Source organism: Gossypium hirsutum, chromosome D01 (assembly GCF_007990345.1).
Source record: "Gossypium hirsutum isolate 1008001.06 chromosome D01, Gossypium_hirsutum_v2.1, whole genome shotgun sequence".
Classification (NCBI taxonomy): domain Eukaryota; kingdom Viridiplantae; phylum Streptophyta; class Magnoliopsida; order Malvales; family Malvaceae; genus Gossypium; species Gossypium hirsutum.
In genome coordinates, this window is record NC_053437.1 from 58,433,262 (window position 1) to 58,444,950 (window position 11,689).

At 33.5% G+C, this 11,689-nt stretch overlaps 1 protein-coding gene across 1 annotated transcript; it reads left to right on the plus strand.

Moving 5' to 3' along the window:
• The first annotated feature begins 3,526 nt into the window (after positions 1–3,526).
• Positions 3,527–6,436, plus strand: LOC107922196 (transcription factor TCP8). The gene is made up of 2 exons (XM_016852085.2): positions 3,527–5,930; positions 6,064–6,436. Exon 1 carries the CDS (start codon positions 4,255–4,257, stop codon positions 5,899–5,901), a length of 1,647 nt encoding a protein of 548 aa, XP_016707574.2. The 5' UTR covers positions 3,527–4,254; the 3' UTR covers positions 5,902–5,930; positions 6,064–6,436.
• The last annotated feature ends 5,253 nt before the right edge of the window (positions 6,437–11,689 follow it).

Consider the following 11,689-nt stretch of genomic DNA (forward strand, 5'->3'; position numbering starts at 1 on the left):
TATGTTTGTTTTTTTAAAAAATAAGTGGGTTTAAAAAGGTGAAAAATGGAGTTAATGGGAACAGAAAGAAATGAAGATTGAAAGGTGGAAATGGTAACTAAATAATTTGACAGAAAGAGTCTAAAAAAGGAAAAGATAGAATAGTATGGTATAGGGTAATTAATGAAATGGGTACACTGTAATTATCTTGTGAGACCTGAAACCATCATTCATTCATTCATTTAGTTTAGGAATGTGAAAATAATTTTAAATTAAATCTTGTTAGTTGGAAGTTATGGTTTTTTATTACAAATTGTACTGTATTTTATTATTTTCCGTATAAAATAGATTAATTAGTCTTTGTACATTAGATAAAAAAATAAATTTATTATTAAAAATTTTATCCATTTATCTGGTGTTAAAAAAAAAACCCTAAAAAAATTCTCTTTTTCTCTAAGTTGTTTGTTTGCTTTTTATCTTTTGTTCTGCTCAGCGGCGGTGTTAGACTCTAGGCTGGCTATCACCTACTTCTTCTCTCTCCCATCATTCTTTCTTTTTCTTCTCATTCACTATACACGTCTTCTCTCCTTTCAGTTTGCAGATTTATTTTATGGGTATCTTTATTGTTTTCACAAATTGTAATGGACTCGTTAAAACTCCATTGGCCACCAGTAGTTTTTCTTGGAAAGTGCGTGGCTCTTCGTTTATTTCTTAATTTGTTTATGTTTTGAGGGCATTTCAGAATAATAAATGATTTCACGTGTCGATTTGGACCCGTGTTGTCTTAAGTTTTATATTTTTTTTTGTTTATTTTTCCATTGTTTAATAAGTTTTCAATTTTAGAAGTTTTTGTCTGCTCTTGTAGCACGTTTTTTTAATCTTGATTATGCATGTAATCTTAGTTTTACAAGTGATAATTTTAGGGATGATTTTGTTGTCATCCTCTCTAGTTTAGTGAATGCTCGATTCTTTTGTCGGTTTTTTCTCGCTGCTTTGGACAATCCGCGGTTGATTTCTTTATCGTTTAAGTGCTTGCAATCACTCCAGATATGTCGTGCTTGAATTGTGACTAATATTCTATTGATGCAGAGGCTAAAGCCTTTGTTGTGTTGATGAAGCTTGTCCTTCATCATTTACGACCAGTGTTTGTAATTTTTTTCTTTCTGAATTGTATGGTTTCATTTATTGAATGAATTAATGAATTTACCTTTTTTAAAAAAATCTATCCATTTATACTATTAAGTACTAACATGGTTGATGAAGTAACTTGACAATATCACATGTACCTTATGCCAATGCTGCTAAAATGATCTTAAATAATATGATTACTTTGTCAATCACATACACCATCATTTAATGATAAAAATTAATATAATTTTTAATAAAATAATCATTTTACTATTTAATCAGAATTAATTTACTTGTTTTTTTAATATAAGATAAATCCTTTGTTTGAAACAGACAGCAAAATCAAACAAATGGAGTATGATGCATGAACAGGATTTCCCACTGTCTTTACCTGCCAGCCACTACAATAACTTCAATGCAAAATATCCATCCTTGTTTACACTTGACATTCTCATATAATCCACAAATCTTGTACCCATAATCTATGAAAATGGTAAGTTATACTAACATTTTATCAGAGTCAACATCCAAAAACATTTGAAGCTTTGTGTGAGTCCCAATTTTTTTTTTCTCAAAAAAAGAGAATCATATGAATTGAATTAGCAAGAGAAAGAAAGCGAAATGTATGGGTGTTTAATCTTTTAAAATATTGGTAAAGATTATTTCAAAAAAAATAAAGATGGATAGGGATGAAGGTGTGGGATGGATTTGTATCATTGTATGGTTATTAGTGGAATTAATTATGAGTTAAGATTAGATATAATTTTTTTGTATAGAAAAGTGGGTCCATGTGGCTACTTGCTGGCTGGTTTGTGTTGGGAGATTATAATTTATAATAAGAGTTTTTATATGATTTGGGGTCTAGTAATAAAATTATAATTTGTTGGAATTAAATTAAATTATTATTTTTAAAAATAAATAAATAAATTTATGTAAAGTCTCAAACCCTTACTACTCTTTATTAATATAAAAGTTAGTGTACTAAATATTAATCCTATATATAATACTAACAGCAACATTGTATCCGAATGGCTTTTAATCAAGTCCGGCCCTGGGGTTGTTTGAGAGTATAGCCATCCAGGATTCAGGGCTGGAAGAGACCTAAAAATAATAATTTTTCAGCTTTTAAAGTAAGAATTTTTTTAAATTAAAATAAATTAATTAAATATCTAGGTTTTCAATTTTTTTACCATAAATATTTCATCTATTAGGGTCCCAACTTTTATTGTATTACATTTTATAACTTTTTTTAAAAGAGATTTAAATTATTATTTCGTCTATTACCCTAAAATGTAAAGAACGAACCTGTTTATAACATAAAAAAATTTGAACAGTTACAGCTCTAAAGAGGGTTTTTAAAAATTTGGCTAATGATACGAGTAGACAGACTGTAGTTTAGCAAAGACAAAACATGACGCTAATAAATTCTTCCAAGTAGGCATAGTGAAAGAAGACACCTTAAAAATGATGGAAGTAAAGGTTTTAATTTTAGGGAGCCAAAACCAGTTAGCACCATGATTCATGCACAACCACGTTAGTGTCCAATAACATGCATCCATTTTTTTACCAACATATCAGAAATGAATGAGCAGTGACAGACACATATATATGTATATGCATTTCATATTGCAGCCTTTTTCATGGATTTTATTCCCGCATGCTACAACAGCAAATATAAAAGCCAAATGTGCTGCAATGTTGTGGATGAATTGAAAAGGCCTCCCTAAGGGTTATAAGCCATTACCATTTGCACATGTTGAAATATGTATATATGATTATCTCTATTTATTTCCCATTTAGTGTCTGTCTGTGTGTGTGATTATCCATTTAATAAGTCTTGTGTATTCCCATGTGTGTAAAATAAAAGCAGTAGTGGTTACTTATTTATGTTGGGGGGGCACTTGGCATCTTTCTAGAATGTAGAAGGCAATTTGGTCATTTTAAACCAAAAAAAAAAAATTAAGTGGCCATCTTATTAAAAGAAGGGGTGCCCATATTGACAGCAATCCAAATCCCAAAAGAAAAGATATTATTTATATAATTAAAAAAAAAAAAGGAATGTGGGGTTGGGTTGGGATGAGCTGTCCGACTGCATTAGATGCTTTATCTGATGTTTACCTGCGCTGACTGCATGCCCTGGCCTGGACCAACTGCATTCAATTACACGATTATATATATATTTACACATCACAATGAATTTAATTTAAGACTAGGTTTTTTTTTCTCTTTTCAACTTTTGTCCTTTCCATAACGACTAATCCCAGCTCCTGTAATTTGTAAACCTTAATTGGAATCAGTAAAAATTTAACGTCAGGATTTCAAAAACCAAAGCCAGACAGGCGAAGGGCTCTTCTTGTCCTCAACCTTTTGCCTGCACATCATCAGCAGTAGGTGGTGAAAATTACAGAGATTTTGTTTGTCGACGGTTAAGTATATATATAAAGAGAAGAGAGAGATTAGGGTTAAAAGTTTTTACAAGTATATTCAGACAATGATCTGGGGACATCAATTTCTGTCTGAAACAACTGATTGAAACAGAAAAAGACAATGTTGTCCACTTTGTGGACTGTTTTGTTCAAACAACACAAGGGTAGAATGGGAGTTTAAGTGAAGAAGGGAGAAGATAGCTTGGGGGGGGGGATGTGTAAGTATTTTTTGTTGGTAAAGAATAAAAAGGCAGATTTATAACACTCCTTTACGAGACCCCACGAGTGGACTTCTGCTATATGGCTACATATTTTGGCCCCCCTCCCCTCCTTCACTCCATGTTCCCACATAGAACTTAGGTCCTCCACCTGGGTTAGGATAGCCAGTCTCTAGCCTTAGCCCAGCCTGCCTAGCTACCTAGCTCTTAACTCACCCAAACCCAGCAGTCAATCAGAAAGCTATAGAACCCCACGAACTCATAGTCCTACATAGTTCCACACTCTGCAAAGAACTGAGAAGAGAGAAAAAAGAAAAAAAGAAAAAGAGGTTGTTTAACTTTTTTTTTAAATTTTTCTCGAGAAAATATAAGAGTTGAGTTGGAGAGAAGAAGAAGAAGAAGAAGAGAAAAAGATGGGGTTGATGATGGATCAAGTTTGAAGGCTTGGGGGGTTAGTATAAAAATAAAAATCACCCCTTTCAAAAACCTGGAAACCCCACCAAATGGAACTTACAGATTTGCAAAGCAATAAGCAAACCAAAAACAACAGCAGCAGCAGCAACAATAACAACAACAATTCTGCAGAACCCCACCATCAGTCTCTCCAGCAGCACCATCTGCAACACCAAAAACAGTCGGCTTCTCCCCAGCTTGTGGTCCCTTTTGATGGCACCAGATCTTCAGGTCCTTCTTCGGGCAACCCTTTTAATATGGGCTCCATTTCTCACCTCCATCCCCACCACCCTTTTCATCATCTTCTTCTTCATCCTGCTTCTTCCACAACTACCACCACCACAACACCGCCTCTCCCGTCTTCATCTTCTTCTTCTTCCTCCTCTTCTTCAGCTTCTACGACTACAACGAACCCACCTCAACTCGTTGACGCCTCTCTCGCTATTGCTACCAGATCTACTTCTCTCAACATCGATTCCAAGAATCAAACCGACTTGCCAATTTCATCTACGACGACACCAGCATCGACGACGACGACGACGACTACAGCTAACCCGCCAGTGAAACGCTCCACCAAGGACCGACACACCAAAGTCGATGGTCGAGGCCGCCGTATCAGAATGCCAGCTACTTGTGCGGCTAGGGTTTTCCAATTGACTAGAGAATTAGGTCATAAATCTGATGGGGAAACCATCGAATGGCTTTTACAACAAGCTGAACCAGCAATAATAGCAGCCACTGGAACTGGTACTATACCAGCCAATTTTTCGACTCTTAATATTTCTTTAAGAAGTAGTGGATCCACGCTTTCTGCTCCGCCTTCAAAATCTGCTCCACACTCGTTCCATGGTGCTTTAGCTTTGGCTTCCCATCATCATCACCATCACCCTTATGAAGAAGGGTTTGCTCATAGCGCTTTGTTGGGGTTTCAGCAGCAGCATCTTTTAACGGCAGATCAAATAGCTGAAGCTTTACCCGGAGGTGGAGGTGGAGATGGTGGGAATTTAAGTGAGAATTATATGAGGAAACGTTTTAGGGAGGATTTGTTTAAGGATGATGATCAGCAACAAGGTGAAAGTGGTAGTGGTGGCGGCGATGGATCCCCTATTAAGGCTTTCAAAAGTGGTTTAACTCAATTGTCTAAACCACAACACGATGCTGGATCTTCGGCTCTACCTCGACCCTCAAATATCCTGCCCGGCACAGCCATGTGGGCAGTGGCACCAGCGCCAAGCAGTGGGGCGGGAAGTACGTTTTGGATGCTGCCAATGAGTGCTGGTGCTTGTGGCCCATCAGTGGCGCCTTCAGCTGCAACTGGGGCTGGTCCATCTGATCACCCTCAGATGTGGCCTTTCGGGACAGCAAATCAAGCAAGTGGAAATACACTGCAAGCGCCTTTACATTTTCTACCAAGATTCAATCTTCCAGGTAATGTTGAATTCCAAGGTGGTAGAGCTAGTCCTTTGCAATTGGGTTCAATGTTAATGCAGCAGCAACAACAACAACAGCCTCATCATCACCTTGGTTTAGGAATGTCTGATTCTAATTTAGGCATGTTGGCGGCTCTTAATGCCTATTCTAGAGGTGGCTCAAACGTTAACTCAGACCAAAACAATCCACTGGAACATCATCACCAACAACACCAGCCTCAAGGTACAGACAGTGGAGATGACCAAGACCCTAATACTTCACAATGATGCTCAGAGAATTAAATATACAGAACTTGGTTAGTAGGCTTTTTAATTCCCTATTGAGTGCCTGGCTTCCATTTATTTCATTTTTTCCCTTGAGAAATTGAATACGTTCCAGCATATAAACAGCAACTGGAAACTAGAGAGTGTTGGGTTTGTTTTGTGCAGATATGGAACATCAAGTTTGTGATCATCAGCTGATTACTTGAAACTTTTCAGTGGATTTTCATATGGATACAGAAACAAAAAAAGCAACCATATATATATATATTAAAGGTTCCAAGTAGGTGCCATTGTTTGTCCATTGGGTTTTGTTTTATGAATGCCATTAGCTATAGATTTGATGTGAAGAAGTTTGAGTTTGTAATTTATGTTGTTGTGGTCCAAAGGGGACACGATAGGGAACAGTAATGAGAGAAAGGAGAGTTGTTTTGTATAGGAGGATATTCGTTTGTGTTGATCTTTATTACAGTTTTTTTTGCTTTGTTTTGTAAACAAGCAAATGAATTATTTTTGTTATAAAAAAAAGTATCAGTTTGCATGATGGTTTTTTTTCCTTGTTTCCTGAGTCCCTAAAATGGCAAATTCAGAAAATATATACATATAGTATCAAAGATTAAACAATTGTATAAAGCGTCTATTTACCCCTTTTTCCTTCTCAAGTTTCAAAGAAATCCAGAAAGCATGTTGTGTCAGTTGGTTTTTTAGCCTTTCAACTTCATCTTTTTTCTAAGTAAAACAAAAGTGGTGTTTATTATTACATTACTATAACAATATAATTTTCCTGCTTGGGCAGTAGGCATGCTTTGTTTTTTTAAGACTAATTAATTATCTAATCAGCCCCACTTTGTGGTTTGGTCTCCCTGATTTCCAGGGGAAAAATAAATGGCATGTTGCTTCTCAATGTTCCAAAGTGCTTAAAATACATTAAGAAAAGAGAATGTCTTTTCCATTATTCAATATCTTTATTTATAGCCCATATTTAAAATACATAAGTATCAATTTATTTTCTTTGATTAAATGCTAACTAATTAACTAATCCCATCATCATTAATGTCTAAAATTAATCTTTCATCTTTATGAGTATTTCAAGTGTTGATGGGAGATTTGCACATGTGAAGCGCCACCTCTTATAAAAAATATAAAAAAAGGTTGATCTTCCAAGTTATCAAGGTTAAGGTTTATTGTGCATTTCCTTCCTGTTAGTGGTGGTGGTGGTGATAAGATTAGTTATTATAGCGATGAGATTGGATACTGTAGCAGTGAGATTAGAAATAACGGTGAGATGTGTGTTTGGATTCAAACACAACTATAGTGGTGAGGTGAAAATAGAAAATGACAATTAAAGATATTAGATTACAAATCGAGCATAATAGAATTTTTTAAAATTACTTTAATTTTACAAAATTATTAAAAATATGTGAATCTATAAATTACTATCTAAGTGTTTTTTTTTACTTTCCTTTATTCAATTTATTAATAAATGAAAAGGGATAAAAAATGCATGTAAGCGTTTGCATCTTTGAATTTTCAACCGGGCATAAATGGAGCAGTGAAAATTTTGGGGTGTGGTGCAATCTATTCCCTTCCACCGCACTGGAATTTGGTCATCTAAAGGGAGTTTTGTGCTGCGGTTGCTCAAAAATCAATAGAAAACACACTGTACTTATGCTAAACAGGGAACGTCTAAGCGTGGGTTTGAATGGGCGGTGTGGTGTATTTAGCTTACTTTTTATCTCACACTATAGTATCTAATCTCACCGCCACTATTATTTTTACACTAACGGCAAGTAAACACATAGCCCATTCAAACCTACCCTAAATTACTATTATTAAAATTATTATTAGGCTTTAAAAATTTTGAATTTCTATAATTACTTCTAGACTAGACAAATGTATACATTTAGACCTAAATAAATCTTTAACTTTTTTATTTAACATAATTTAATGTTTTATTAAAAAATAATTTAGTTAGATAAATTGGAGAGAGAGATAATGGAGAGTGAGGTCAGGCGCCAATTTTGAAATGTAATAACCCCAGCTAAGATTCGCTAATTTGAGGTAGAAAAGTCCATTAATGCGCTACTCTCGCTTTTATATCAGACAAATTTCCACTTTTATACCTCATAAAATGAATAACCATTGTTTGTTTCACTTCTTTTTTTTTATTAAATGTTATTTATTTAAACATTTAATTAATTAAATCTTCAAAAAAAAATTAATTTTTATGTAAATTCATGTACATGGTACGTTATGATTGTGTCACGTGATGAAAGATGATAAATTATATTTAAAAAGTTTACAAAAGTATAATTTTTTTTAAAAAATTATAATCTTCAAAACTCATAAAAAATTTGGAAATTTTATTAAAAATTATTTTAAAAAATAGTTTTAAAATTACATAAAATTATGAAAATATAATAAATTATACAAATATAATGATCAAATATAAAATAAATTAAAAAATATATGAAGACACATATAAGGTTTTCTACATATTTAATATTTTGATTGAAAGTTATTAGACAAATTCCGGGTAATCAAGATATAAAAGTATTAATTGTAAAGTAGACCTGTTTATGGATTGAGTTATCCGTCTAGATTCGAACACCTGCTCAAAATTCGAAAGGGTTTGAGCAAAAATATTAAGCTCGAAAATGGGCTTGGGCAAAAAAAGAAGAAGGTTTATTTAAAATATGGGTCAAGCTCAAGCTTAAACATTCAAGGCCTAATCTTGGCCCGACCCGTTTTAAGTTTATAATACTTTATATTATGATATTTTCATATATGACGTAATTTAGAACACATTAAAAAAAATAAACCTATACTAAATATATAATACTACTCTAATATAAACATTAAAAAAAATGTTATGATGACTATATACAAATTTTCAATAAATAAAAAATGTATAAATTTGTTAAATATTAAAATAAAACAACATAGATATAAATTTTTAAAAATTAAAAATAATATGGATAGGCCCAAAATGGGCTTGGGTTATTCTTTTACAAATATGGGCAAACTTGGACAAAATTTTAAGTCTAGATTTCAGGCCAGGCCGGGCTTGAACAAATATAAAGTATGTTAATATCATACTTAGACTCGACCCAAATACAACTCAACTCATGAACAGTTCTATTGGAAAGTGTGGATGGAAATGCATTTTGGAAGAAGCCTCGCGGGAAGTAACAAAGTTTCCATATATCAATTTGGTTCTCATTGCATCAAATGTTGCTAAGTGACAAGATGGAAGTGTTTTATGGATGAAATTGAGTTAGGTTTAGAATTTAGATTAAGGGTAAATTTTGTTTTATGATATATTTTTGTAATTTTTTTATATTTTTATAGTTTTAAAATAGGGTTTTTTTTATAATTTTATAATATGATATATTTTTCATAATTTTATATATACTTTCTATAATTTTCTATTAATTTTTATTTTTATATATTTTTGTAATTTTATAATTTTTTAAACATTTTAAAAAGAATTTACTAGGTTTCGCCGTGTGGTACAATCTTAACGTGTCACATGGCGAACATAATGATCGTAAGGGGTTTACATTGGTTTTTTGAAGACTTAATTTATTGCTTATGTTCAATTAATGGCTCAATTGGGTATTGTTTTTCATTGAGGGCTCAATTCATTATTGAATTATTTTACAAGAATTTTTGTTATATTAAGCCTTTTCTATTATAATATTACAAAATTTAGATTGATTTTACTTAAATTGTTTTGAGATGATTTCTTTTTAGTACAATTTCTCACATATTTTTTTTTCAGTAAAAGAGAAATGTGATTTATCAGCTATGAAGCAGTAAAGAAAATGAATATAACCAGAGCTCCAAAAGATAACAACATGGAAATAGATGAAAAAGGCAAGGCAAAAGCAAATCAAGAGGTCCACAGCGATAACAAGGGGGAACATAACCCCAAAGGGTGGTAAGTTCTAGCTCTAAAGATGGCCTAAGATATCACCAAGTAACAAGAATTGCTAGATAAAATAAGAGCATGACAAGCATGAGGTGCCAAGCTCATGATCTTAAAAAGGATGGACTCTAAATTGAATGGGAGGATTACAACTCTTCCATCTCAGCCAAACCTGAGACTATAGCAGAAGCTTGAGGTTCTCCAAGTTCCATAGTTAGACGGATAACATGTAAGTGGTGGAGGAGTCTTTGTAGCCATGCGAAATTTATCTTATTTAGCTTTGAAAAGAGTAGCTCTCTTGATTTGAATGAGGCGTCTTCTAACATGCTTTTTTTTTCCATGAAATTTCTCCCCTCATTCTTTGAAGAGTTTGGAGAAGGTTGTATCCCATGAGAGCTTTTTTGGACCTTCGATGGATGCTTCAATAATAGTATCCACGGCCCCACCATTGAATAGGTCCAATTTGGAGCACATAAAATCCATATAAGATATTTTAAACTTCCTTTTTCTCAAAATCGGCCTCAAGTGGGTCATGGCCTTTCAAGGATTGATGTGACTTCTTGAAGTGGTAGAATTTCGGTTATAGAGTCTCCAAAATCACTTCCACATTAATGTTTGGCTTCCCATCCAACAGGGACATTGGGGTTTTACCTTTGCTACTACTCAATTCATGTTCAACATTGCAGGCACCTGATTTGGTGGTTGGCTTGGGAACCAAAACCTATGGTTCACACGTGCATCTTCTCAATCCTTTTCATTTGCTTTGCTATCATTTTTCCATGGATTATAAAGCTTGTCCCTAGTTTTCAGATAATATGACGCAACTCTTAGCCAGGGGCCATAAATCTTGGTTACTTCTCCATCAAGTTTAATATAACATACTTTGGAACAATGACCAAGATGTCCACAATAATAACAAAACTCTGCAAGTCTTTCATATTTAAAGACAATATCCAAGCTTGAGAGATTTTTCCCTTTTAATTTAAAACCTACTTTTAAAGGTTCATCAATAAGTATGGATACCATAATACTCATCACCCTAACCCTTTTGACTTTCCTAAGTGTGGCGAAGTCAGTTTCAACAAGGCAATCAAACATCATACCTATTTGAATAACATTTTCACTACTAATGATCCTCCTAGCAACAAGGTATTGAATGTTAGTTGAGGAGTGTTTCACAGTTGCATCCATGAAGGTTGCTTTAAATGATTCTAGCTCCAATGCATTAAAAAATAGTTCCACAACTATCTTTGCATCCAAGAAGATCACAATTTTTGTAGCTTGGAAGCAACATGTGATGCTTATAGTCAAAATTTATCGTCTTCAATAATATTCTCATCATTCCACTTCATATGATGGTTAACACTGAACAACAAAGCTGCTTTGGCTTGTAAGTGCTTCCCTTCACAATCAATTGATTGACGCATTTGTAATATTTAACACATCAAATCTTTACAATTTAATTTATATGTTCCAAAAATGTTTCACCTCAAAGTCTAAACGATAGTTTGAAACCATTTGATGACATTAACCTCAATAATTTTGTTCCTCAAGGGGTTCAAAGATAGATTTTCTTTTTCCTTGGCATCCCGTATTTCACCTAGCAATTCAGAAACGATAATTATTGGGTATGATACAAGGAGCTTGAAATTCAAGCTGTGGCTTTCATCCAAAGAAAATTGTATTTGATTGAATTCATCAATTCAAGCAGTGGCTATATCCACTCCACATACCCAAAACTCATTGGACTTGGAATGGCCCAGAAGAAATACATTACTGGTGGTAATGCTAGTTGTAAGTATAATTGTGTATATATATATTTAACGAAACATAAAAAACCCTTCAGACAAAAAGCAAAAGATA